This window comes from Panthera onca, chromosome A3 (assembly GCF_046562875.1).
Source record: "Panthera onca isolate mPanOnc1 chromosome A3, mPanOnc1 haplotype 2, whole genome shotgun sequence".
Lineage (NCBI taxonomy): Eukaryota > Metazoa > Chordata > Mammalia > Carnivora > Felidae > Panthera > Panthera onca.
This window is the reverse complement of record NC_138341.1, coordinates 128,929,376-128,956,803: the sequence shown is the minus strand read 5'-3', so window position 1 is coordinate 128,956,803 and position 27,428 is coordinate 128,929,376. Positions and strand designations below refer to the sequence as shown.

Genomic DNA, 27,428 nt, shown 5'->3' with positions numbered 1-27,428 from the left:
CTTTGTGCCAGGCTCTGTTCTAGGCCAGCTGGGGACAGTGTCCTCAGGGAGCGCCGGCTGATCAAGGGCCTAAGGACCACGGGAACACAGACCAGGGAGGGAGAGGGGACTTCTGGGGCAAAGTGGGAGTTGCTATTGAAAACAGGGCGTCCAGGGATAGGTCCCCAGAAAAGGTGCCATTTGAGTAAGGACCTGAGGGGCCAAGAGCATGACCACAAAGACATATGGGAAGAATGTTCCAGGAAGAGAGCAGTCATTCTAAAAGGCCTTGGGACAGGAAGGTGTGGAGCCTGGAGGATGTGACAAGCAGCAAAGTGGCCTCAGGGGCTGGAAAGGGGGGGGGTTAGAGGGGGGATGGGGCTGCAGGGTCCCGTCAACACCTCTAGTTCGCCGATCACCTTGGTGGACCCCAGTCACGTTGACAATGCGCGTGTGCGGGGCAAGTCTTTATGGAGGGAAGCCCCGCTGGGGTGGCAGGAAGTCCCTGGTGCGGCAGTCAGGCTGGTCCTGTGTCCCCCTCCCCAGTCTGTCCTGCAGCGGCCAGCGCAGCAGGCTTTGCTGCTGGGTGGGCCAAAGGCCCCTTCCATCCTCGGCTACCTGTCCGACAGCGACCTTCGGGGGTCCGGCCTGCGGAGCCGGAGTCAGGAGCTGCCCGAGATGGACTCTTTCGGCTCTGAGGACCCCCGAGACACCGAGACCAGCACATCGGCATCCACCTCAGACGTGGGGCTCCTGCCCGTGGCCATTGGCCCCAACACCTCCATCGAAGAGGAGGCCCAGGAGGACCCCCAATCCCTGGGCCTCCTGCCGGAGATGGCCCACCTGGCCGGAGGCTCATTTGTGGAGCAGCCTGGCTGGAGGAATTTGGGAACAGAGGGCCCCAGCCTGCCACGGGGCTCCCCATTCCACAAGCATACAGTCCCGGGTAGCCAGAAAGACGATGACGAAGGAGAGGCCGAGGACGGAGCGGATGGGCCTGGGGTGACCCTCGAGGGGCCGCTGCAAGAGGTTCTGGATTTACTGAGGTCCATGGATACTGCCCAGCCCCAGCTCCGGGAGCTGGAGTACCAGGTTCTCGGCTGCAGGGACCGGCTGAAGGTGGGTTTATTCCTGGAGGGCCAGCAGCCCCGCTTTACTAGCGCCTGACGACCGGGAGCAGACTCTGGGGGCAGCCAGCCTGGGCCGGCATCCTGGCCTCGTTCCCCCGTGACCCAGCTGGGCAACGTCTCCTCTCTGGGCCTCAGTCTGTTCATCTGACCAGCGGGGAGAACGATGGCCTTCACTGGCCGGGAGGACGATTAGAAGTGGAAGTCGGGGACCGGGGTAGAAAACCTGCTCCCTGTCTGGCCAGAGAACCTGGCCCCCTCTGGCATCTTCTGGCCCAGGCAGGCGGGGCTGAGGTTGGGCGTTCAATTCCCAGACCCGGGGCGTGTCTAGGGTCAGAGCTGGTGCCACAAGAGGCCTCGAGCAGCCACACACCCTACTCTGAGCTTGTTCCTCGACAGGGCCCGTGGCAAGAGCTGCCCTCGGGTGGCTCTCAATAGTGCTGGCCTGGGCAGATTTATTCGATTTTTCTGATTACATAATTTTATTTTAGTATTTAAAAATTTTTTTGAATGTTTATTCATTTTTGAGACAGAGAGAGACAGAGCATGAACGGGGGAGGGTCAGAGAGAGAGGGAGACACAGAATCCAAAGCAGCTCCAGGCTCTGAGCTGTCAGCACAGAGCCCAACGCGGGGCTCGAACCCACAGACTGTGAGATCATGATCTGAGCCAAAGTCGGACGCTTCACCGACTGAGCTGCCCAGGCGTCCCTATTACATCATTTTAAATGTATGGACAACAAAATGTGCAACAGTGGCAGCTACTTAAGCATCAGTTACTTGCTGAAACCGCTCTCTTGTGTAGGCCACACACACACCCACCTCCAACGTTCAGCACCAGTGACAGAAAGTTTCACTTTGTATCTTTAAAAACTGAACTTCAAAACAAAGTTGTTTATCACTGCTACGTTCTTTTGAAAAGGAGCTGCCGGAGAATTTCAAGAAAAAAAAAAAGTCACTTCTTTTGTATTTCTTAACAGCCTTTCTGTGTGGAATGATTTGAGGCTGCAACATGCAGCTTCTGTCACATGGCTGTATTTTGAAAAATCATACCTCCTTTACATAAAAGCCTTAAAATAATATTGCAGTAAGGCAATACTTTTATTTTTTTATTTAAAAAATTTAAAAAAATGTTTTATTATTTTTGAGAGAGAGAGAGACAGAGTGTGAGTGGGGGGCAGAGAGAGAAGACGACACAGAATCCGAAGCAGGCTCCAGGCTCCGAGCTGTCAGCACAGAACCCGACGCGGGGCTCGAACTCACCAACAGTGAGATCATGACCTGAGCCGACTGAGCCCCCCCCCCAGGGGCCCCCCAGGCAATACTTTTAAACGTACTTGAGGAGCTTTTCTTCTTGTACCAAACCGAATTCGAAGAATAAAAGTGAGCATAGGCCATAGTTTTTAGTTTGATGTGTATGTGTATAATGTGTGTGTGTGTGTGTGTGTGTGTGTATATACACGTAGTCGGTCCTCACCATTCATGGATTCTGTGTGTTTCTCATTCATCTACTTGCTGTAAGGCTTACCTGTAACTCCAAAATCAGTACTTGTGATGCGCTCATGGTCATCTGCTGGCACGTGCAGAGTCACCTGCCATGCACGTGCCCGGCTAGGGCCGAACCAGGGGTTCACTTGTTCACAGAGGGTTCACACACTCTGCCTTCTTCTTGCTGCCCGGTCCCAACGCGTGTGCCCTTTCTGCCGTCTAGTTTGTGCCGCGTGTTTCACGTTTTTGCCCTCTCTTTTGGCGATTTCAAGCTGTTGGATGGGCCCGACCTCGTGAAGTGAGCCCAGGAAGGCTGTGCAGGGCCTCACTGACAAAATCCAGGTTACATAAGCCTCGTCCAGGTGTGAGTTCAGTGTGAACGAATTGTCAGTGTAAATTAAATAAGGTGTCTTCGGGGCCCTTGGATGGCTCAGTCAGTTAGGCGTCCGACTTCGGCTCAGGTCATGATCTCAGGGTCCGTGAGTTCGAGCCCCGCGTCGGGCTCTGTGCTGACAGCTCAGAGCCTGGAGCCTGCTTCTGATTCTGTGTCTCCCTCTCTCTCTGCCCCTCCCCTGCTCACACTCTGTCTCTCAAGAATAAACATTAAAAAAAATTTTTTTTTTTTAAATAAATAAGGTGTCTTTAAACAGAAGTACTCATGAAATGAGGTTCTGTACTGATGGGTTGATAAAAATGTGACCGGAGGCTAGTGGTCTCTGCATTTCTCTTAGGAGCAATGGTTTGGTACCACCTGGAATAATGAGAACTGGTGTGTGTGTGTGTGTGTGTGTGTGTGTGTGTGTGTGCGCGCGCACGCACATAAATACACCAACGTACTTTTTTTTTTTTTTTTTTTGCTGGAGGAAAGATCCGCAAGTAGCCATTGTTATTCTCTAACAAGAGAATAACAAGGTTTTCTCCGCGGGCTCAACTCTTAGGAGCCTAGTTCTGCTTCTCAAGGCGGTATCTGCTCAGGCTGTGCCTTGGGTGGCTTCGTGTGGGACGTGGCCTGGGCGTGCCAGGGATGGGGACCGAGCAAGCCCTGGGGTCCTGCCCTGGATGGAGGGGAGACCAAAATCTCCAGCAATGGATTTCTAGATCCCGAGGAAGGGATCTGCCTTTGGGGGACTCAGCCCGTGGCAGGACCTGTGGCACCAGCACTCTCCTCATCCCTGCCAGTCAGGGGGTGCCTCAACCATCCTCTCCTTCCACATCTCCCTGGGAGAAGAGACCCTGAAATCTAGAAGCTCACCGGGCAGCCTTTGAGCCTCCCTTTGAGCCTGACTCACACCCTATTTTTACAGTGATTTGGGATTAGCTGTCAATGTTCAAAAACTAGCAGGTTCCCACAAAAATCTAGGTTTCCAGCTTTTCTTAGAAAAGTGAACGGTCTGGCCCCACATTCCCAAGCAGCAGGTGGCAGTCTGGCCTCTTGGGGGAGGACACGTGTTCTCGGGCTCCCCCCACCCCAATCACTTGCCCGCTCACTCCTGTCTCTCGCCCTGTCCCTGTGGGCGTCTGTGAGCCCAGGAGAGGCTTTTCGGGTCTGTGTCCCTCGGGCTTTGGAGCCGTACCTACCAGGCTACTCGGGGGCGGGGGGGGGCCTCGGGGGATTCCACAGCCCTGTGCCCATCCTTGATGTGGGGGGTTGCACTTGGGCTCCGAGGGGCGGTGCTCATGACCTGGACCCGGTGGTGACGGTCTGTGGCCTAAGGTCCTGCCGCTCTGTCCACAGCCCCGTGGCGCCCGCCAGGAGCACGCCTCTTCCGAGAGCCTGATGGAGTGCATCCTGGAGAGCTTCGCCTTCCTCAATGCTGACCTCGCCCCGCAGGAGCTGTCCCTGTGTGGGGGCTGCCAGGGTCCCAGGTAGGCGCCCTCCCCTCCCAGCACCGACCCTGGCGACGGGCCTCAGTTCCGCGCTTCCTGTCGGCCCCTGCAGCCTCAGCCTTCCATCGCCCTGGTCCCGACTGGTACTTACTCTGTTCCTCTGCTGCGCCCCCCCACCCCTGCATGCCTGCCGCTGGGCACAGAGCAGGGGCGTGCTGACCACTGAGTGCACGACCACCCCCCAGCACGGTCCTGAGCTGCGGGCAAGGGCCTGGTTGGGTTCTTCTCTTACAAAATAACAAGGGACACAGTAGGACCTCTGTCCTCTACCAAACGGGCAGCAGGGACATGGGCCCCCTCTTCTGTGCAAACTTCCACCCCCACCTGCCCTGCTCACGCCCGGCTCCTGTACCCGAATCTCAGCAGCACCAGACAGGACACACAGTACATCTCGTCTTCTCCTCTCACGATCCCACCCAGCATCCCGGTGTCGCGTCCGTCCTTCCTCAGGCCTCGGGCTCGGCCTCCACCACGAGGCCAACGTGGTGCCGGGTGCGATGCTTGCTGGCAGGCTTACCCTGACCCCTCACTGCCCGGAGCTGGGTGTGCCTGTCCCCACTTCACAGATGAGCACGCTGAGGCCAGGGGGGCAGGCCCGTCCAGAGTCACAGAGCTAAGGATTAGCTTGAACCGCAGCCTTCTGCCTTCAGATCACACATCCCGGAGGTGGCCCCCCGCGTCCCCCGCCCCAGTCTCCAGGGCCCGTGCCACCCCTCGTTGACGGCTTTTGCCTTTTCTTTTCTGTTGGTTTTCTCCTCGGTGTAACTCTATCTGCCTGGGCCCTGGAGCGGGCCTCCCTGATCGGAGCTCCCCGGGGAGGGAGGGTCCCCTCTACCCGCGGAGGGAGCTGAGCCGCTAACTGGCACGGTCACCCAGTTCTTCTCAATCCAACTCAGAAAGGACAGGAGCCCGCCCCCGCTGCCAGCACGGACAGTGTCACCTCGGGAGCTGACGGCCGGCACCCCGGAGCTGGACATGTTGCTCACCGTCCACCTCCACGTCTGCAAAACTCTGCTGCAGGTGTGGCCACGGGCTGTGGGGGGTGGGGCGGCCTGCCGGGAAGCTGGGCTGGGGGGCGGGAGTCCTCTCTGCGAAGATCTGATCTTGCCGGTGGTGGGGAGCATGGTGCAAGGAAGAGAGCCAGTGAGACTGGGGAGGCTCCTCTGTGGAAGGTCCAGGCCTGGGTGAAAGGTCACGTGGCTCTCCTGAAAGTCCAAGTGCTGACCCCAAAGCAGCGGCTGTGGCTTTCTGCGGCAGCTGCCAGAGCTCCGATCCAAACTGGCTCAACCAAAGGGAACTTTTTGGCTCATGGAACTCAAAGGCCCTGGGGTAGGCTTCAGGCCCAGGTGGATCCAGGATTTCAAAAAACATCGTAACTGGGTCTCTCTCAGCTCTGCTTTCCTGCGTTGGCTGGCTTCACTTTCAGGCAGGCTGGCCCTTTCTGGTAGCAGAGGAGGCCCCCAGAAGCCGCAGCCTGCATCCCATCATCTCGGCCACCTTGGGGAAGCAGGAACCCCCAGACGGGAGTCAGAGAGCTACCACCGGCACAGAAAAGCTGGGGGGAGGCAGGTGGGGGCCGTGGTCGTGATCGGCGGCCTCAGAGGGCATGTTTGTGCTAACCTGGAGCATCGTGGGTTGCTTCCCAGAAACTTGCCTCTCCTAACCTGTCGAGGATGGTCCAGGAATGCCTTCTGGAAGAAGCTGTGCAGCAAAAGCAGGTTCTGGAGATGCTCTCTGTGCTGGATTTTGAGAAGGTCAGCAAGGCAGCATCCATTGAAGAAAGTAAGTAACTGCCCGCTGCCCACGGGCCGCTCTCGTGTGGACGGCACGAAGCGATGGGCTCTGGAGGGCAGGGGAGCCTCGTCTCCCGTCCTGATGCCCAAAGCTCACTGGCGCCCAGAGGGTACGAGCTGGGGTGGTGGCGGGGCTGTGCTCAGACGTACACGCTGTGGGGCGCAGAAGGGAGGCCACACAGCCTTGGAGTTAGTTCGGTGGGCTGTGTGGCTCTGGGCAAATGACTCACCTCTCTGGGCCTCAGCTTCCCCACCTGTCTAAAGAGGAGGCCACTGGGTAGTGTCGTTCCGTGAGGTAATCGCCAGGACGCGTTCAAGGCACACGGCACGCACTCCCAGAAACAGCTGTGACCCCCGCTCTGCCTCTGCCCCCCACGGAGCCTCCCCTTGCCCGTGAGGAGAGGCTGGTGGCAGCAGCTGTCCGAACTGCGAGGACCGCGGTACGGGCCCAGGGAAGGCATCCACGGCCGAAGCCGCCGGTCCTTGGCGTGTCAGGCTGCGATGTGGGAAGGAAAGCTGCACGAAACCCTGTCGCCCCTGACCTCTCAGGCCTCAGCGGAAGGAAATCCTGGGGCCACCCGGTTGCTCGGCCTTCCCGTCAGTCGGGTCCCGACCCGGGCTTTCAGTTGTCCCCCAGGCCACACGGAGGAAGGGGTGCCTGAAGCTGTGGAGAGGGTGCACTGAGCCCGGCAGGGTCCTGTCCTGTTCCGGCACGACGCTGCTGAACCAACTCAAGAAGACGTTTCTGCACAGAGTCCGAGGGAAATACCCGGGACAACTGGAAATAGGTACCCCCTCCCGCCCCAGGGCCTCATTCTAGCCCCGTCTTTGTCTCTGTCTCCATGGCACCAGAGGGAGGGCGCTTCTCAGCTACACGTCACCGCCTCTTCCCGGGACAGGAAGGGGTCTGCGAAGCCCTGAAGTTGCAAATGTTAGCCTTTTGGCACATCTGTCTGGGGATGGACTGCACGGCTTCCACCAGAACCTTAAAGGGGTTAGGAAAGAACGCTTCTAGAAAGGTCGGCAGGATAAAGGTGTCTTAAAGTGTTGGCTGGACTCTTCCTCGGAAAGCAGAGCATCTTTCTCTGTTGACAGCTGACAGCCGTCCTCCCTTCCAGGGCCTCTGGAAGCTCCAGCCAGCAGCATCCGGCTGCTAGTTGGCCTGAATACTCCCAGTCCCCAGCCTCGGGCATGGAGTGCACCCCAAGAATGACTACATGTGGGGCTTGCGGACCCCAGCCGCAGCGTGCTCCTTCTCTTGGGCACAGGAGGCACAGTGAGGGACACCCGTCCGCATGCCGTTAGAAGGCCTTTAAACTGCCCCAGCCATGCCCGGCGGCGGAGCTCCACGGGGCCCAGTCTCTCCTCACGGCCTTCTCCTGTTTCGCCAGCATGCCGAAGGCTCCTGGAGCAGGTGGTCAGCTGTGGTGGGTTGCTCCCCGGAGCCGGGCTCCCCGAAGAACAGACGGTCACCTGGTTCCAGTTTCACAGCTACCTGCAGAGGCAGGGGGTGTCTGACCTAGAGAAGCACTTTGCCCAGCTCACCAAAGAAGGTAGGGGCTGGGAGGGAGGGCGCCTCAAAGCAACGCCAAGAACGAAGGAGTGTCCGTCCGTGGGACCCTCTGTCCTGGCTCTTTGGAAGCCAGTGTCTTCGAGCCACTGCGTCTTTCCCCTCCGGCTGTTCTTTCGAAACCCCAGATGGAATTAGATTGTACACTCAGCCCACGCAGGGAGATGACCTCCGAGGGAAGGAGGTTTTAGAAAGCACAGGGCAGAGGTCAGAGCTGGATAGGAGGGTGACGGGTGGCTGGCCGGAGTCCTGAAAAGTACGGGCTGAGGTTTTATTAATTTTCAGGGTGATTTGACCCCTTGCCGGAAAGCATTCCTAGAGATTCCAGGAGGCACCCCCTTGAGGCCGACCCAGGCTGCGCCTTGGTGATCGTGGGGGCCTGCCCTGGGATCTGCTTCCCGAACACGAACACGGCGGTGGCCAAACAAACGCGCAGCTGTACTGCCGACCGCAGTCAGAGGGACCCTGGGCCCGCTCCTCTCTTCCAGTAACACTTGCCGAGGAGCTGCAGTGTGCGGGGCAAGTCAAGACGATCCGGAAGCTGCAGGGGAAGCGGCTGGGCCAGCTCCAGCCCCTGCCCCAGACGCTGCGGGCCTGGGCACTGCTGCAGCTGGACGGGACCCCCCGGGTGTGCAGGGCGGCTAGTGCTCGCCTGGCCAGCGCGGCACGGAACCAGAGCTTTCGGGAGAAGGTGCGGTGGCGGTAGGCGGGGAGGCGGCAGCCCCATGGCTACATGTGTGACAGCCAGGGGGACACAGGCTTCCTCTCTCGGAAAAATAACAAGGGATGTTCTGAAGGGGGTGGCCTTCGCTGCGAGGTTTTTTTGGTTTGTTTTTTTAAAGATTCTACTTTAAGTAATCCCTACACCCAAACTTCCAACCCAGTCACCTGCTCCACCTCCCGAGCCAGCGAGCCAGCCAGGTGTCCCAGGATGTTTAGACTTAGGGAGGTTCCCTGGCTCGTGCATGCATGCGGTCCTTCTCAGGCCATTGCCCTGGGCGACGCCAGCCCTGGGGAGGGACCTGGGGTTGCTGGCGGCAACCCGAGGGACCCACGGGACCTCACGTCTTACCGCCTCGTGCATCTGTGCCGCCAACGCCAACATTCCCGTTTGGTCTGAGATGTCGCTTGCATGGAGAGCGTTTCTTCCTTAGGGTTCTGACGGCCAGCCTCATCTCAGCTAGTACGTGTGGCTGGCTGATTCGTTGGGTTCAGTCCGTTTGAAAACCAAGAAACCGGACCCCTCTGCCCTTCAGGTTCCTGGGCCTGTGACTACTCTAGATTGACGGTACCAGCCCCCAAGGTAGAGGAGGGCAATACCGAGGCCTGACTGTAGTCTCGGGCCACCCAAAGGCCGGGTACCTTCTCACACGCTTCCTAATTAATCTGCAGAGTCTCGTGAAGCCCATGCAGCTCTTTTCTGGCGGATGTGGCAGAGGGGGTGGGGTCATTGCCGGGACCGGGGACCAGGGCTGAAGGGAAGAGGTGCTCGGCCTTCGGGCCTCCCTCTGCACGTCCAATTCTTCGAGTGGCCCCGGCCAGACATCGGATCGCTCCGATGCAGCATTTTATCTAGATTTGGAAAATACTATTAGATGAAAAGAGCTTTCTTCATTTTGATTACCATCAGCCCAGGGACCAGTGTGTTTATTAGAGAGACACCAAACGCCGCAGCATACGTCTTGGGACTGGGTGCGCCTGGCCCAGAGATGAATAGATCACAGCCCGATTTTTGTTTAGAAAAGGGGAAGCAGGGCTCGAGGAGCCCTCCAGCATTAGAAGGATTAGCCACAGGCAGCATGGCTTCGGCTGACCCCCCATTCACGGCAACCTTATTCTCCAGGCTCTGGTCTTCTACACCAACGCCCTGATGGAGAACGATGGGAAACTCCAGCAGGCCGCGTGCGTGGCGCTAAAACACCTCAGGGTGAGTCTGACCTGTCCTCGCCCGTGACGGAGAGAAGCCTGCTTATGGCTAATGTTCCAGTTGGTTCATTTCAAAATTATTCCACTGGGAATACCCCTCCCCTCCCCCCAAAACTACCGCCAGCAAAAAACAAAAACAAACAAAACAAACAAACAAAAAAAAAAAACGCCCCTGAAGAGCTCGTTTTAGAGCAGACCTCAGTGCTACCAGCAGAGGCCCCTCAACAGTAGTCAAGGAGCGTTTGCTCTGGCTCGGCCTGAAGCAGCAGGTGGCCCTAGGGACTCACTTTGGAAGTCTAGGCTTGTGTTTTAATGGCCTCGATTTAATATTTTCTAAAAGCACAATAAGCTCGTTATAGGAAAGAAAGTGTAAAATTCAGAAATGTAGAAGTCACCCTTCATCCCAATACTTAGTAGAAAGTACCGTTGGCATTTTGCTACACTTCTTTTGTGGGTGTGTGTGAGTATTTAAAATTGTCGATCATGCTGGGGGCGCCTGGCTGGCACAGTTAAGCCTGTGACTCTTCGTCTCGGCTCAGGTCATGATCCCTCTGCTCACTGAGTTCGAGCCCTGAATCGGGCTTCTGTCTCTCCTTCTCTCTGCCCTTACCCCACTTGTGCTCACTCTCTTAAACTTAAATGTCTTTAGATTGTTGATCATGCTACATATATAGCTTAAAAACAGTGAGCAAAACAGAAGCTCTTAGTGGTAGACTGGCAGTGCTTTAGAAGTCTCTATGAAGGGGCCGTTGAGGGTTTACCTTGACAGATCCCCCCCACTCTTGTGTGGTAGAAAATTAAGCTTTGTCATCTATTTATTACTATAAATAATATCATTATGAGCATCCTGGCATGTAACGCTTTTAAAAAATAGAGAGTTCTGAATTACTTCCTTAGGCTGGACTCTACAAAGTGTTACTCCAGACCGGAGAATATGAAACTTCTGGAGACTCCAGGTACAACTCACCCACTTAAAGCAGATATGAGAGGATGTCCATCTTGCCTCAAACCCACCTGCATCTGGAAGTCTCATTTAAAAAAAAAACCATCGCCAATTTGCTTGATGAAAAATAGATTAAACTCACCCCGTTCGTTCTGAAAAAACAAACAAACAACAACAAAAAAACAAAACCAAGGGAAGTTCTAGGAGGACCATCTGGTTATAATCGAACAGCCAAGCCAGTAAGGGGGTAGGGGTGCTCCGGAGGAGAGGCCGAAGTGCACTCTGGTCCTTGGCCCTGGAGAGCAGCCAGGGTCAGCTGTGCCCTCCGACTGATGTTCTCACGGCCTGCCCAAGAGGGTAGAGTTAGGAGAGCAAGGGGGAGGTGGGAAGGTCCAGAGGGAAGCAGGGCTTCCCATTTTTCAAGACAGACCTTCTAGAAGGAATCTATCCATAAAGCTCTGCTGATGGCCTGACTCAGCAGCAGGTGTCAGAATCGAAAAGGTGGGGGCCCTTCTGATGAACTTGAGGCTACATAAGAAACCTACAAGCCTTCAGAAAAGGAAGGGCCTGAGGCCCCAAAGACCATGCCAGGGCTGGTCTTACAGAGCTCAAAAAAGTAGATTCCACCTGCTACCTAAAATGTTTCCTGATGGGTCCTCTTTGCCCTCACCTCAAACAGGGCATTGAAAGCATCGATCAGATCGCCAGCCTGTGCCAGTCGGACCTGGAGGCCGTGCGAACAGCAGCCCGGGAAGCCACGCTGTCATTCGGTAAAGTCCAGCATCAAACGTTGTGTGCGATACAGTGGGGTTCGCGACGACCTTTGGAAGGTTGTGCTAGAGGGGCCACGGTCAGCCCTCAGAGATGCAAAACAATGCAGAGGCCGAGCGCTGTCGGCGACCCACGTAACTGCACTTGGCCAAGATGGGTTTCCTTCATGGTTGAGGTGGCATGAAGTGCCTGATTTCTCTCTTCAGCTTCAGTTTATGATCCTTGGGAGTGAGAGCCAGGTGCGAGGCAGGAATAAAGTTCAGCAAATTCTGTCTTGAATGTAAGGGGGAGGCACCGGGTCCCTCCACGCGAGTGGCCAGCAGGAGCTCCCCAAATGCCACCCGCCTCTGCCACTAAAGCCAGCTGGGTTCACCAGAGCAGGAACGCTGAGGTGGGGGGACAATCCAGTGACCGATCACCTTAATATTTCAGGGGAGAAAGGACGCTCAGCTTTTGAGAAGATGGACAAACTCTGCTTGGAACCAAGAGGAGAAGCCTTTTGCCAGGAAGCGGATATTGAAATCACTGTATTTTAAGAAGCCTCAGCTGGCACCTTTGTTTTTGCTGCTGCCTTGCCTTGACCCAGGGCCAGAGCTGTGGGTGGGGGTATGCTCTGTGCTCCCTCAGTCCCCAGACCAGTCACGCAGCCCAGGGGCACAAATGGGACTTTGCATATAGGAGCAGGAAAAGGGGACGTGCGGCACTTTGAAGGCTGTTGGACTTGAGTCAAACGACCAGCTTTCAGTTTTGAGAATCTGCCTGACCTTCCCCGGCCAGCTGCACCCCGAAGGGGCCAAGGCCAGGCGGGTTGAGGCCTGGAATCAAAGTCTCCCTGCCGGTTGGCCTGCTCAGCACTGCTGGTTCAATAAAGACGGGCAGTGAAGAGACAAGCGGGCTGACTGACCTCGCTAAGGAGGACGCAGTGGGTCATTTCCATGGCAGCAAGCCGTCACCTTGGCAAGCCGGGCAAGGTGGGAAGACAGACAGAGCCAGGGTTTCCACGATTCATGCTCTTAACCCAAGCAGTAGTCCAAACGCCGCCGTGGAGCCTGGTGGCGGCCTGCAGACCGTGGACCTTATCGTCACTGTGTTCAACAGCACAAGGAAGAAAACGTCATTGGCCAGGAAACCTTGTGTCGTGTCAGTAAAAGCATTCACCGTGACCTCACTCATCAAAATGGAATCGAACTTTTGAACGGAAGTCAACTTAGGGCCGATTTGATAAATTGTGTCAGAAGCCATCAGCCGGTTTGAAGAAAGATTTCACTGAAGAATGTATTTAAAGAAAGAAGATTCGTTTCTTATTTAAGTCTGTTAAAAAAAAAACCAAAACCCTCAAATGTGTCCTGAACTGTTTTTGTGTTGAGCCGCAGAGACAACCTGGGGTACGTGACTCCTGACAATGGCATTGGGGATTCTGTACTCTTCAACCTTCTCATGTAAACTTCCTGTATATATTCTGTGCTTTTCGGTTTAACTTCGTATTTATTTGCCTTGTTCCTATGTTCAGTTTTTTGAGTTGCAATTAAAATGAATTTTATCGGTGTCTCACTTTACCTGAAAAAAGCACAAAGCAGTGGTTGCTTCCACAAACCTCCCAGGGAGGAAAAGAGCAGCCCCTCCTGCACCATGTGCAGCCCCGTGGGCCGGGTTCTCCCGCACAAGCAGGTGAGGAGGGAGGCGGGGGGCTGAGGCCCCCTATGCCCCCCGTGCGGCCGAAGGCTCCCTGAGCGCCCGCTCCTACACGGACACTGAGCCGCGTGGCCCTTCCTTGTCCAGCCTTTGGCCTCATGTGATTTCTGCACCAAAGTTACAGATTCAGCTTTTTTCGCTACACTGGCATCCCACCGCTTCATGACCGCTTTGATGCCCTTTTTGTATCTGAAACAGACTGAGGTGACAGTGGGTGTGACACCGCAGTCCCGTGGCCACAGTCCTCTGTGGGTGTGCCACAGGTCACATGACCATCGTCTGTTTTTACCCCCCAGTCCCGTGGATCCTGCTGGGAGCCTACAGCACGAACCGTTTACTCAGCAGCAGGCATCCAGTCACACAACCTCGAAGGACAGGGAATTCTCGAACGATTTTTACAATATTTTACCAACATCTTAGGAGTCTGAAGTTACTTCACAACAGAAAGTCAACAGATCACTTTCGAGGAGATTTAAAGGCAGACCGCATACATGAGTTTTCCATCCCGTTGCCTCTGCGTCACCCGTCCGTCACGCGTGGCTCACCAGAGGCGCTGGAAGCGGTAACCGCTGGGTCTCCCAGGCAGCCGGACAGGGGATGCATTCTTGAGCAGGTCCTGTGCACGTCTGCCATGGTAGCCAGGGGCTTGCACATTCAAAAGGTGGGTGGTGTCGCTGTCGAAGAAGCCGGGCGGAGGCCCGGAGTGCCAAATAAACTCACCAGGAAGGGAGCGTTCCCCCAGCCCAATGGCGCGCACAACCCCGGGAGGCCACAGGAGGCCACAGTGACCCTTGGCCACCCGATCCACGGCACCTGCTTCCCGCGGGCGGCAGCAGAAAAGAAACAGGAGGTACCCGTCCTGCTTCAGGCCCCTTAAACAAAGGCATGGGAGGCACCCCAAATCCGTGTTCTTTAGAAAAAAAAATTTATTGTTGCAACTAAAACGCAAACCCATCATTTATATGGCAAGTTGGAAAACTGTACAATCTGATAGTTCTGTGAGGTCACAGGACCCTGAGACGCGCCCCCTCCCTCCCCCCATCATGCAGCCGTGTATACATACACCTGAAAAGGTATTATACCAGAACGCCTCGCTGTTTTCGTTTGTTTTTATTTTCGTACAAATGGTTTATTCCACGGCCATTGTAAAAAATAATGACCTGATGAGTAAATATTGACTTAAGGCATATAGCAGAGCAGCTCGCTACTTCTCTAACATACGTGTAACAAGATGGAGAGCCATCTGTTTTCCAAGGACAGGAGCTTAAACCAGTTCATCCACTTTGAAATGCTACTATATACACACACCCAAACTACTACATACATATACAGGACTTTAAAAACAAACACACAAGCCCAACTCAAAAATGCTGACAGCCTGGCATCTCAGCCTCACCCGCACCTCTCCAAGGCTCTGCACAGTGATGCCGCAAACGTTCCCACCACAGAATTTCTCTGCACGGGCTTCTGACACGTGAAAGGCAACACGTGAAAATGCTGGCGAATGAGCAGCTCGTGAGCTACAGCTGCCTTGTTTTTTGTTTTTTTGTTTTGTTTTTCTTCTTCTTCTTGTTTAAAAAAGCCACTTAACGTGGAGGTCTTAAGTTCCCTTGCAGGAAGAGTCGTGAGCACCATCAGTCCCCAGGGTTCAAGGGCGGGGGCAGACGTGGCTCTCAGCAAGGCCCCTGGACCGGGATGGCGGCAGGCAGACTCCGAGGGCCCGACACCCGGGTTGCTTCAGGAAGTGCGGTTTCCAGCAGTTGCCTTGGTTCCGAATCATGGTCTGCTCGAGAAGAGCGTCAACTTCTGACAGTGGAGGCTGATCCCCAAGGTGTCGGGGAGGGGGAGCGGGGGGGGGGGGGTAACGGGACCGTGCTTGCCTAAACGTCCAGAGCGTGAGGTGGGACTATGGCTTCCCATATCCTTGGAATGTCTGAGTTACAGTGGGACCCAGCTGGACAAGGACAGGCCGGGGCCTCACCAGGAAGTCACCAGAGTGCCATGCCAGGTATTAGGCAAATATCTGTTACTGAAAAGCATCACCCCATTGCGGAATGGTGATTATTTCAGCAACAGCCTTAGGAACCACAGCCACGTAACGATCAGGTCATGCAAAGGTAGACTGGACTTGTACACGGGGCACATTAATAAGCAGAGAGCTAAGTATTTCAAGCACGTGGTACTGGATCAGGACACAAGACGACCATACATGCATATTCTAATACACACAGGGAAAGCAGTGATTGAGAACAAGGTTCTAGCAGATAACTGGGAGGGGGTAACTGGGACAAAGTAATCTCACACCACGTTATCTTAAATATCCAAGTGTTCGTTATATATTATCCCATGTCCTATAAACATATGCCAAACCTCTTCTCACGTTACCCACAATGCCACGAAATATGACTGCTTACAACCGTCCTCCTTCCTAGTACTGGTCTGACGCAGCAGGCTCATGGCAAAATCTAACGTTCCCAGCACTACCTGAGGATTCATTATTGTACTTTTTGATAAAGCCCTTGATGCAAGGCTGACATCAAAAGTTCTTAATACATTATTGGTTTAAGAAAATGCTAGTGCACTACGGACGCCTTTGGGGAAAAACCAAACAATAAATATGGAGTGGAGTCTCCGCAGAGGTCCGCGGGAGGACAGCGTATGCCCGCCCACCCGGACGCGCCGGCCACGCCGAGAGCACGCTCCGGGCAGGGCGAGCCTCGCGACCCGCACAGGCCACCGGCCCCGTACTCTCCTTCGTTCTCCTCAAAAAACGGGTTGCGGATTTGGTGCTCAAAGGAAAGGGAGGGGGGACACCGTCAAAAGGGGTAAGACCAACAGCCCGGGGAGGGTGGTTTTAGTGCAGAACAAACGTCCGTCCAGGTCACGGCCGGCTACGCTGTCCTCGGCCCTTACCTACCACGGCGTGCCTGCTAGGCGGGCGCGGGCTCTACGCACGGAGGCGGACAGTGGGGTGGAGGTGGAGTGGAGGAGATTATGTGCTGCTGCTGAACAGGAACTGGAATGAAACCAAACATTTTCAGATGAGCCCGGCCCCACCCCCACGGAGCTGCAGAGCCCTGCACGACCCCGGCCGCCCCAGGCCGCCCCCCCGGCCGCCACGCCACGGCCCCCAAGCTGGCCTCCAGGGAAGGGGGTTTCGATTTTCTTTTACAACGGCCCCCTTCCCAAAATCACCCCTAAGGAAAAAAATGGCTTGCGCGTTGCTAAACCGTCTGATCTACTCAAAGACGGTCGCTGGGAAAGAGGATGTTCAAAAGGATTTAAAAGTGTCTTGGGAGGTGATTTCCAGGAGCAGTGTCTTGAGGCCAATCCTCCCTCCTCCCCTCACTTTATATTCCGAAGGAAGTGGAAATTGCTCCTTCTGGATCTCAAGGGCAGGGTGCAAAGCTGGTGGCCACCCTGCTGTGACCTCTGACCCTGAGGCAGGGGCCTTGAGAAACCCCGTCTATGGAGGCGGGGTGACGAGGGCGGGGCATGACCCAGATGGCTGGAACAAGAAGGGATCAACGGAGAAATGAACAATGGAAAACCGGCGGGGACACCCTGAGCAAAAGCAGAAGCTGGGTTTTGTTTTCCAGAGATGGCCTTTTGTTGTTTGTCTTCTTACGACAGGAAAGCTCGCGGGCACCGTCCAAGCTCAGTATGCACACAGCGGAGGAAGCGACTGAGCAAGAGGGTGCCCTAAACCCTTAAACCCTCTTCTCCAAAGGAGTTTACATTCGGAAAAGTGTGGGAGACTTTCCCTGGGAAATCAAATATAAACTGTGTATCTGGTTACACCACCTAAGGGTACAAGAAAGTTTTGTAAGTGCCTAGTCTCTTTTTTTTTCCAGAAATAACAAAAGCTGCTTTTTATAAAGGTTAAAAACAACAATGTGTTGTAATTCTATTTTTTTTCAAAAACAAATAATAACACACGCAAAAAAAAAAAAGAGAGAGAGACAGAGAGAGAGAGACAGAGAGACACGTATTTGGCATTTTCTCTACTTACTCCTGAATAGGTTAAGGCCCTGAGATTAGACTCGTATATTCTTGGGACCACAGGGCTCCTTAAAACCCCGGTGCATCAATCCTCAATTCTCTCGTTAGCCCTTCACAGTTCCAGACTTTAAAAACCTCTGCTCTGTTTCTTCTGAGACTGGCTCAGATCCTTCCACAGCACTGAATGCTAACGCCGGGCTGTCGGCCAGTGCTTTCTGTACACGAGGTCTTGCCAGCACGTCCATCAGTGAAAACATACCCTGTAGCAGAGGTACGCGCCGGCCGTGAGGACCGTGGCCATGCACATGTTGACCAGGAAGGGCTTCCAGGGAGTCAGCGCCTGGTCCTGCTCCTCCTTGGGCGGTGATGGCTCCCCCTGGGCAGGACCTGCCCCCGTGACCCGCCTTCTGACTTCAGTGTCTGGACTCGTGCTGAGGGAGGAGAGGGACGGACACCGGTTACCCACTCTAGGGAAAACGATGCCGAGGACGCTATGATGACAGTTGGAATTCTAAGAAAAACACGAGCCATGTGTAAAGAAACCTTGGCGATGGGGACACCGGCCTGAAGCCCACTTGGCACCCCCACAGCCACCCGCCCCGAGACCCAGGCGGTCTCCATCGCCAAGGTATGGTTCCGGAGACCAGTGGACTCCTTGGTGATGGGGGTGGGTAAGACTCCGAGGACAAATACAGCCACTGGTGCAAAGACAGGTGCTTGTTTGTCCTGGGGTTTGCTTGGAGAACGTTCTGTTCTAGATCACAGAAGGCAATGGTGTGGCCCGCACTCTACCACCCTCTCCCCAGGAGCCTCTGTCGCTGCTGGCTGACCCGGGGACATCACACATCCCTGTGCCCCTCAGCCCGCCCTGTGCCAGGCTCGCGTCCCCAGCACCAACCCAATCCTGCCAGGACCCTGGCTGCCCTTCTGGTGGCGAGCCAGAGACACCCTGCGGGGACGATGTGCACGGTGTTCTCGCTCCAGGGCTGTCTCAGAGAGGCCAGCAGAGGCCCCTCTTCTCCTCACCACCTCCTCCAGGCCTCTCCCTTTCCTCCACCCTGGCCTCCCTCGAGAGGCCCTGACCACAAGACGTCCTGCTTCTCACAGGCCACTCCAGGGTCTTTCTACCCCAGCAGCATCTTGTGTGACTGGCAGGACCACCCTGAGGCACCCCCTTCCCAGGAGACAGGAGGCGGCGGTACAAAGCACCCGCTTTCCGGCACGCAGCCGCGAGCCCTGGCCGCGGGGCCCAGGTCTGTGTGCACGCGGGCCCCCACTGCTGTCCGGAGGCAGGTACGTTCTTAGCATGGCCGCGCTTCCTCCTGGAGCTCTTTGGCTTCTATCTTCCCAGATCCGCCCTTCCCTCCCTACCACCTTCACATACACAGTGTGAAAGCCACCACTCTTCGCCAGTCTCAACCAGTACAGGTGACAAACTGGACACCAGTCACGTGTCAGCTCTCTCCTCTCTCACCCTCGACTCTCAGCAGGCCCTCAGATGCAGCACACTGGCCCGCCCTGAGAACGTCACCAGAGGCCCTTGGAAGCTAGGCACAGTCTCCCTGGGGGACCGTCACCGAGCTATCGCTCTGCACGTCACCTGGACCTGCTCTGGGAGGCCCCGCTGCACAGACCTTCCTCAAGCCCTAGAACCAGATGGGATGTTGTTGTGACAGGCACCCAGCTGCAGGAGGACCCTGGTGACTCAACTTCATAGGTCAGGACTGGGGCCTGGCAACCAGCATTTAGCAAGGTGCCCAGGTTAAGATTCTGATGATCGATGTAGCCAGAGGACCACTGGGGCACCCACCACGTACAACCTGCTTTCTTGAGTATAATTCCCGATCCTGTCCTTTAACAGTTCCAGAACATCCCTAGGTAGGAGAAAGCACAACTTATCAAATCCCTGGATATACAACTGGCTCAGCTCTGATTCTTCACCACTGCAAACGATGCCACAACGAACACCTCCACCTGTACATCTCTTGCACACCTGTCTGCGAACTGCCACGCGCTAAATTTCTAGACGTGGACAGATGCTGGGGGCACAGCACACACTCATCCAAAAATCAGGGACCAAGGGCACTGCCTCCAGAGGCTCTGGCTCAGGCCTGCCTCCCTTTGTTCTCCAAGCTTCCACGCCTCACGTGGGCAGCCTTCCTTGAGCACCCGGAGAAGGCTGAGCGTCTCGCTGCTAAGGCTGACCGCCGCAGCTTGCACTTCCGTCTCCTTACTGTCCCCAGGCTCCCAACCATAACCTACGGTCTCTGTCCCCACAAAATCTTCTAGAACACAGACCAGGGGCCATGTTCTAGCGATCTCAGTACTTCACGTGTACCAATAGGTACTCAATAATCTTGGTTAAATGGCATTAAGTTAATCAAGAGCACACGAAAAGGTGAAACTTCCAGAAGGACCATTTGGGGGCTGAAAGTGTAGCGGTCTGACCTGGATATCACGTTTCAGGACTGGCTGGAAGCCTGAGGGAGGGCAAGGTCATTTCCGAGCAGGACTGTCCTGCGAATCTCTGGTTCCAATGGGTGCCACAAGGTGGTGCTAGAGCCCCACCGAACTGGGTCACTTCACCGGACCAACCTGTGGCTGGATGTCTCTGGGGCCTCATTCTTCAAAGACACAGAAGCTACGCTTGCCAGGAGGAGGCTGTGTCCACAGGGTTTCAATGGCAACACGCGTCTCTCAACTGGAAGGTCACATCCCCTCACCCCAATAAGCCAGGCCCCCCTCGCCTTACCTTTCCACGCTGCAAGGGACGTTTAAGGGGGTTCTGGTTTCTTCCTTGACGGGGCAGTCTTCTTTATCCTCCCCGGTTTCGTCCTTTACCCACTGGTGGTTTGGGAAGAATTCCTTGCACTTCCCATTGTGTGGCTCCAGGATTCGTTTGGGCGGCCGGGGAGGAGGGGGGACGTGTTCGGGTGGGGGCTCCAGGTCCTCGTGGGAGAGCTCCTTCCATTGCTCCTGGAGAAAGCAGCGAGAGAAAGTTCCATTCGTATTCACACTGGGCTGATGTGTCAGGAAATCTGCTCCCCTTTAGGCGAGCAGAGGTGAGGGGCTTTCTCTGCTCCTTGGGGCTGCAGACACATATACTCGGAAGGTGAAATCTTTCGAAAATAAAGTCTACTCTCCCCATCAACGTTCTCTACGTCAACACGTCAAAGGCAGAAACCGGAACGTGGTGAACGTTTCCGCAGCTTTCTAGCTTTTTAAACACGAAGGACAGCTATTTCTTCTGACACGTGCTAGGGTTTGAACTTTCACAGCTGACAGCCTCCTTCAGAGACAAAAGTTCGAGATCAACACACCTGGATGAAAAGCGGAAGCAATGCTTACCTGTACTGAAGAGTCTCCCATGATGAATTTGGCACCTTCGATCACAGCTAGGTAGGAGAAACGGAGCTGGTCTGCTGTCTGGATCAGTCCCATCCGAAATTTCCTCATTTCTAACAGAACTTTCTTGATATCAACAGAAGAAGGATCTTTCCTCTTGTCCATCTGAAAGCCAGAGAGGAGACACCCCGAGTCAGCTCCGACTCTCAAGTACAATGTGATTTTTCCATGTTCTGGAGGAGTGCTCTGGTTTCTACTCAGCCAAAAATGGCCATGGGGAGGCGGAATTGGAGACAATGTGAGTAAATGCAGCAAAATGGGGACCACCAGAGCACAGGGGAAAGAATGAGAGAAGAGCATTCTTTGGACCTTCCTCGATTCTGCAATTCAACTGAAGAATATCCCCCTGAACAAAAGCTTCTTAGGGTAGAGCTACTCTCACAGGAGGGCAAGTGTTAAAAATGGAAGATCGTTGCTAGTTCACTGCAGAGACCATGGCAGAGAAGCCGTGGGCAGAGGCCACAAGAGATGTTCAATGGGTTCCCTTCTCTTCCCAGGGTCTTCAGGGGCCTCCTCACCAGCAGGAGGCAGGTGTCAGCCAGACAGAAGGTCCCCGACCTGCCGATGCCCGCACTACAGTGCACCACGATAGGGCCATGCTCCGTGCTGAGTGACCCTGACTCGCGGACTTTAAAAAGGAAGTTCAGGAACGAAGCTGGCGATTCTGGGACGCCAAAGTCAGGCCACGTGGTATAGTGGAAATGTAGGATCTCTCGAGTTTCTTGAGACTGAAAGAAAAACAAAAACAAAACCAAAAAAACACCTCATGCCAATTCTGAGACAATCATCTGTACAGAAATCACTGCTTCCGAGTAAGCACGAAGAGTCGCCCCCACCAGGCCCCCATCTCACTCTAAGAGCAGCTTCACCTCTCACATTTCCGGATCTCCTCCCGTCCACTCGCCGAGTCAAGGAATTCCAAGCACTGAGGTGCCCGACACTGGACACCTGCCTTGACGTCCCTTCCTTTAGCATATGGAACATCCTCACCCACATCTCTCCTCCGGTGCCCCTATCACCTCTGCCGTCTTCACGGTTACAAGTGATTTCTCTCTGCCCCACGAGGCACAATGATGCCGCGTCGCCGCCCACGGCGGTCCTGTCCTCGAGCCCTGTAAGGCTTCCCACGAAAGAGGAAAAACGTAACTCTGTGCATGTGGCACCAGCTCTGGGTCATCCCGGGCTTCTTGCCATTTTAGAGAAAAAAAGGAACCAGCTCCGTCTCCAAGGCTCGGTGGCTGCCACGTGTGGCTCGATGACCCAGCTGAGGAGGAAGGTGTCGACCCCACCAGCCCCAACCCGCCCCACCGCGTTCTAGCACCAGACGCATCAGCTCACTGAATTCTCACGTTAACCCTTTGGGGGCGTGTACGCCCACTATTCCCCTCTTCTTGGTTAGGAGACTGAGGCTCGGAGGCTGACCCTCCATTAAGTGAGGAAGCAGGAGTTTCAGTTTGGACTCCAGAGCCCGTGTTCAGAGCCTGCGGCAGGAACTTTTGCAAGGAAGACCCTGGTCCTCGTCCCCAAGTGTTTCTCCCCTGGCCCAGTCTGCTCCCAGTGCAACAGCAAGAAGAGTGGCCCTCTGGTGCCACTTTCAGCTCTGCTCCTCCTTCTGAACCTACAAAGAGTCCACCCCCAGGGTGGACACCTGGCCTCCGGCAGAAATGATCAAAACGTAGTTCTCAGTGGGAGGAGAGCACTCAAGATTTTGCTCGGCGAAGGGCACACCATTCACGGGAGCCAGTCTTACTATGGGGTAGGTACGCCCGCCGGCCTCGCCAAAGTGGGCACAGGAAGAAGACATGCAGACAGGAACCACACCGCCTTGAGCATCTATCTATCTCCCTGCCACGCAGTGCCAAGGGCCATGTCAGTGCCTAGGTCACCTGGAGAGCAGCTGGCGGCAAAGGCCTGGGCCTGGGCCAGAGGCCTGCTCACCAACAATGCCATGCCTCCCCTCACTTAACAAAATGTGCCCAAAGTGCCTGCCATGTGCCAGCCATGTGGCAAAGACACTGTCCTTGCCCTCCCAGAGCTTAGCTTTAGTTGTGACCGCCTTCCTGGGGCTCAGTGGGATGAAAACGTATGAGAGAGCCTACAGAAAACCCCAGTGACTTTACATCAGCAACACATATACATATGTAACCCTGCACCAGCTCTGACACACAGACACCCTTCTGCTGAACTGGAAGAATCTGCCGGTGACATGAAGATGATTTATAGAACCACACTAGGCAATGCCATTTTCTTCCTCCCTAGAAAATGGTCTCCTTGGGTGGCTGAAAATGAGAAATGCCCTTTCTGGTTTTTAGGGAAAGAAAAACACTTAAAAATAGATTTAAAAATGGGGGGGGGGGGGGAGAAAATATACCAAAAGCAAGTTCTTTCTTTCAATCCTTAAAAAGGGACGGTTATCTCCTGTTCATCCCCTCTCGCACACCTGCCCACCTCTTTCTCAAGGAATCCATTCTAGACCTGTGTCTCAACAGACACACGGCTGAGAAAAGAATTTTTCAAAACAAAGTCTGTTAGAGCGACCAGATCTTCTCAACATCAAAACCTCCACACTGCTGCACGTATTCTGCAAACACAGCACGGGCCGCTTCTGCTCGGTCAGAATTCCATTTCCCTCAACGAGCCGGAGATATCGTCTCAAGAGTTTACCAGAAGTCGCGCTTCGTGTTAGGCTTGCAAAATTTAAAGAGCATGCAGAAGAAAGTCCAGTGCATAATCCTCCAGGCACATTCCAACACGCTGCCAACATTATTCCTGAAAATCCTCCGTCAAACCCCTCCATAAATCACAGCCCTGGAGCCCGCGTGTGTGGCTGCAGCAGGATCACGGCTGCAGAGCCGTCACACAGAGAAGAGACAGCACTCGGGAAGTGCCCCGCGGTGCTCGCGGAAGCCACGCGACTTCAACCTCTCCTCTGCTTCGTGGTCACCCGCGCGGAGGGCTAGATCTTGTTTCAATTAGCAATGCAACAACAGGAGTCATGTGCACTGGAAAGCAGGAAGTTTAAAACTGGCACGTGAATAAACCTCGGGGGCAGACTCACCTCGGCGCAGCCCGGCGAGCCGCGATCCCGCCTGCCCTTCCATCTGTGGGTGCGCGCTGCTCCCGGGCCAAACCCGTTACCTCGACTCCACGGTACCTGCTGACCCAGTGCTGTTCTACCTCTTCCCCTATGTTACCTTCTGAACCCTTACAAAACCCCCCTCTGAGCGAAGGGGAAACGGAGACACGGGGAGACACGATGCCCCTCCACCCGAAGGCTGACAGTCTGACACGGCGGGGCCAGGAATCCACCCCACGCAGCTACGTTCCAGAAGGTGGTGGCTGGCCGCCCTCGCTGCGGACGTCCCCGGGAGCTGCTGGGAGCTCCCACCCGCGGCTGCGAGTACTGGTAGAGGGTCCCCACAAGGCGAGCGCTCCTGCTGGGCTGTTTGGAACCCCCACGCGGGCCTTGTGCGGTACAGCTTCTCAGCCCCGCGCCTTGGCCCGTTTCAAGACCAGCTTGCAATGACAGCCAGCAGCTGGTGTTATAAATTCTTCCACAACGAGCAAACCCAAGACCTCATCGACCGTGAACTCAGCCCCAGAAGGGCCCTTCTTCCCTCGCTTCGCGCTAAAGAGACCGTGGACGACAAAAGAGGCAGCGGCTGCTACGTGACATGCAGGCCACCGTTTCAGTCCCTCTGCGGTTGCAAAGACAGGAACGGAGAAGTTTTAGATGAGAAACCCCCCTTTCCCTAAAAGCCGTGATGAACTGGCGTTCCAGTTTAGGGAGGGAGCTCTGTGGCGAGGGAGGGACCGGAAAAACCGGGGTTAGGCAGTATGACCCAGGTGAAAAGACATCTCAGCCAGGGCCCGTCCGAAGTACGGAACAGCACGCGATACTCACTGTAAGGTCTTCCAATTCTAGCTGCCGCACCGTGTAATACGACTTAATATCTTCAGAGATCAAGGTTAGTTTCAAATTTGTGTCTTCAAAGATCATTTCTTTTTCTTCTTTCTGAGGCCAGTACTGCGCACATTTTAACTAGAAGAGAAAAGGATGCATTACTGTGAGCCACGGACGGTTTTCCTATGAAGGGAGGTACAAGGTGCCTTCCACGCGCTTTAGGACAACCCAACGGGGAAACCGGGAGTTTTCTGACCTTGGAAGTCACCGTCAGCACAACCTGCCTCTTGGGGAGACGGGAAGGGGGTGAAGACCCAAACCAGGACTAGCTGGGCAGAGAGGGCTCGGACCTCCAAACGCAGCTGCTCCCTGGCTCTCCCCACCATGAGGCGCTCCAGGGGTCTGGTCCTTCCAGACCATCTATGAAGCGAAGTCAAACCGTACAAAAGCTTTAGTCTCTCACAGACTCTACTTGCACAGCCATCTGGAAGACTACCAAGAACTGGTCAGTGCCGTTGGCACAACGTAGACTCCTTACCCTGGGGAAAATAACCACGTCTAGAGGAGACAGTGGAACACGGTGAACAGGCTGGATGTTTAGAGAAGGCAGGAGACGGGCTCCTCCGGGGCTCGGGATCACCCACTGCTGTATCCCACCCTTTCATTCTGGTTTGGGTGGGTGCTGAAAAATCCTTTTGATTTTCTAGTTTAAGAATTTCAGGAATAATTTCAGGTCTTCATTTAAATGTAGCTCATGAACTTTTTCTTCAAAGTAAGCAAACCCCCCAAATTTGGTTTTATTTAGAGTTCAAGAAAAAATTGGGACTCAAATTTAGTGGCATACCTTCAACTAGGTTTCCACGGCAGACATTTCTGTTTGTTGGTGAACATTTTGGACCAAAACAGCTGATAGATGGGGGCTAAGCTGAAGGTCTATGAACCACAAGGTCAGACAAGGTGCCCAGAAAGAGGGAACCCCCAAAGACATGATTTCCGCCACATGAAGTACCAGTGGACGTAAACAGCTCTTTGGGAAATGGCACAAATCCAAGCCAGTTGCAACTGAACACGCACTGGCCCACTCAGTACCTTCTCCGAGGCACAGGGTGCTGTGTCTGAAATGCCACAGGAGGTGGAAGGAACCCTGCAGGGCCAGCCTGCCGGTCAGGAGAGAGACTGTTCGTGCTAAGCAGTGACGAGGTGGTGTGGCAGGAGGAACCCCTGTGGGCGTGCAATGGGAATTCAGAAGAGGGGAATAATGTTCCAGGCCAGCTGAGGTTACAGGAAAGAGATCAGGGAAAACCATACGGAAGGAGTGGCCTCTGACAGGGGTGCACTTGGGGGGATGACTGGGGTTTCCCAGGCAGTGACTGCCCAGAAGCCAGTGCCAGAAGAGCAACAGGGGGGCAGGGACAGACCACGGTGACTCTGGCAGAAGGCCCAGGAGCCCACGGTGTCCCCTGGGCAGCAAAGAGCCAGGATGCTCCTCAGCAGACCAGAGACAGAAGCACGAAGGCCCACCAGGCCTGCTCTAACGAAGCCGCACGCGGCCCAGCTGCAGCTGTTCTGCAACCACAGAAAAAGGAGAAACACCCCAACAGACACCAGATCGTGATGTCAGCGTAGCATCGACGTCACTGTTCCGAAACAGAAGGCCCACACGGCTTTCGAAAGAGCCCGGACAGGGCCTGTTTGAAAGACCCGGCCAGTTTCACCCAGATCACCTCCCTGACACTGAACGCCAAAGATGAACCCCCGGAACACGGCCAATCTGTCGGCCTCAAGGTAATTCTGCCGCTCGGGACGCAAAGCATCAGCGACGAGGCAAGGCCCCCTGCTCAGCCAAAGTGGGCAGGGCAGCCAGCACTGGCAACAGAAGAGGTTTAAAGGATGCATTTATTTCCACGCTTCCAACCATCAGGGCCATGCGGCTCCTGAAGAGCCCAGAACCAAAGAGCCTGCCCTGGCGGGCGCAACACCGCATGAGCTGGAGCACGCACCCAGGGCCACGAGCGAGCAGAGAAGCGGGAAGGCAGAACGGCCGGTCGCTGCCAAAGAAGAGGCCAATGCTTTCGGGTCTCATGGGCAGGGAAGAAAGAGTCTTTCAAATTTCACCTCCACACAGCAAACACTCACTTTCAAAACTGCATATAAAGCCTAAGAAACCTCCGCGATCAGGTACAAGCCCGAGATTCTGGACGCCTACTACCTCCAAAGAAAGTCCGCAAGAAGTGTGCAATCCTGGCACGCACGAAGTATGCATCGAGCGGTGTTTATTTTTAAGAGCTCTCAGGCATTCGCGGTAACATGCCATGCTCTGCTTGCTGTCATTTCCTGTACGAATTTTTGTTTTAACACACAAAATAAAACAAAACAAAAAACTGAAGCACGAGATCACTACTTCCTGCTAGCCTTTAAACTGACACACACCAACCCGAGAAGGAGATTTATCTTACTCGAAAGCAGTCCTTCACCAGGATTCGAATCGTGCCACGTCCTGGGCCGGCACCAAACGTCACCGTGGCAGCACCAACACGCCGGTGGCTGTCGTGGCTGCCGTTACCACCTGGAAGCTGGATGGGCGACAGAGGCCCCGGCCTTCCAAAACAGCCAGGCACCTTTAGAAAAATCCATGAATGACACCTGGGGTGACCCTGTGACGGAGGAGTCGGCTTTCCCAAGGAGTGACAAGCCAGAGAGCTAACTGAGCAGACGGATGAAGCCTGAAGTTCCCGTGATACAAATCCGGAGCGTCTCGTGTGCAAAAGCACTGAAATCAAACAGCACCTTTAGCTGGGGTTTCGGGAGAGAGATACAGGCGGTGCTTCTGGTTAAACAGCACCTTGCTTGTCCGCCCTGCCTAAACAGCCACCACCCCTGCCCTTCCCCACATACACACTCTTCACGGACACGTCTCCGCTCAAGCTGGAAATCGAACCGAG

The 27,428-nt window shown here is 54.9% G+C and overlaps 2 protein-coding genes across 4 annotated transcripts in view; one reads left to right on the top strand and one right to left on the bottom strand.

The window, feature by feature from the left end:
* Positions 1-12,096, top strand: part of RIPOR3 (RIPOR family member 3) — a 73,803-nt gene extending 61,707 nt beyond the window's left edge. For both annotated transcript variants that reach the window (XM_078443953.2, XM_078443954.2), the window contains 10 exons: positions 526-1,098; positions 4,329-4,459; positions 5,377-5,500; positions 6,127-6,262; positions 6,900-7,061; positions 7,665-7,826; positions 8,332-8,534; positions 9,687-9,770; positions 11,392-11,482; positions 11,916-12,096. In XM_078443953.2, coding sequence (XP_078300079.2) covers positions 526-1,098; positions 4,329-4,459; positions 5,377-5,500; positions 6,127-6,262; positions 6,900-7,061; positions 7,665-7,826; positions 8,332-8,534; positions 9,687-9,770; positions 11,392-11,482; positions 11,916-12,019 — 1,770 coding nt within the window. In that variant the 3' untranslated portion in view covers positions 12,020-12,096. The remainder of the gene's footprint in view (positions 1-525; positions 1,099-4,328; positions 4,460-5,376; positions 5,501-6,126; positions 6,263-6,899; positions 7,062-7,664; positions 7,827-8,331; positions 8,535-9,686; positions 9,771-11,391; positions 11,483-11,915) is intronic.
* Positions 12,097-14,083: 1,987 nt separating this feature from the next.
* PTPN1 (protein tyrosine phosphatase non-receptor type 1) overlaps positions 14,084-27,428 on the bottom strand; it is a 69,362-nt gene continuing 56,017 nt past the window's right edge. For both annotated transcript variants that reach the window (XM_078443955.2, XM_078443956.2), the window contains exons 5-10: positions 24,487-24,624; positions 21,101-21,310; positions 20,526-20,687; positions 19,930-20,153; positions 17,437-17,608; positions 14,084-16,191 (exon numbers count right to left, since the gene is read on the bottom strand). In XM_078443955.2, the coding sequence (XP_078300081.1) occupies positions 16,168-16,191; positions 17,437-17,608; positions 19,930-20,153; positions 20,526-20,687; positions 21,101-21,310; positions 24,487-24,624 (930 nt within the window). In that variant the 3' untranslated portion in view covers positions 14,084-16,167. The remainder of the gene's footprint in view (positions 16,192-17,436; positions 17,609-19,929; positions 20,154-20,525; positions 20,688-21,100; positions 21,311-24,486; positions 24,625-27,428) is intronic.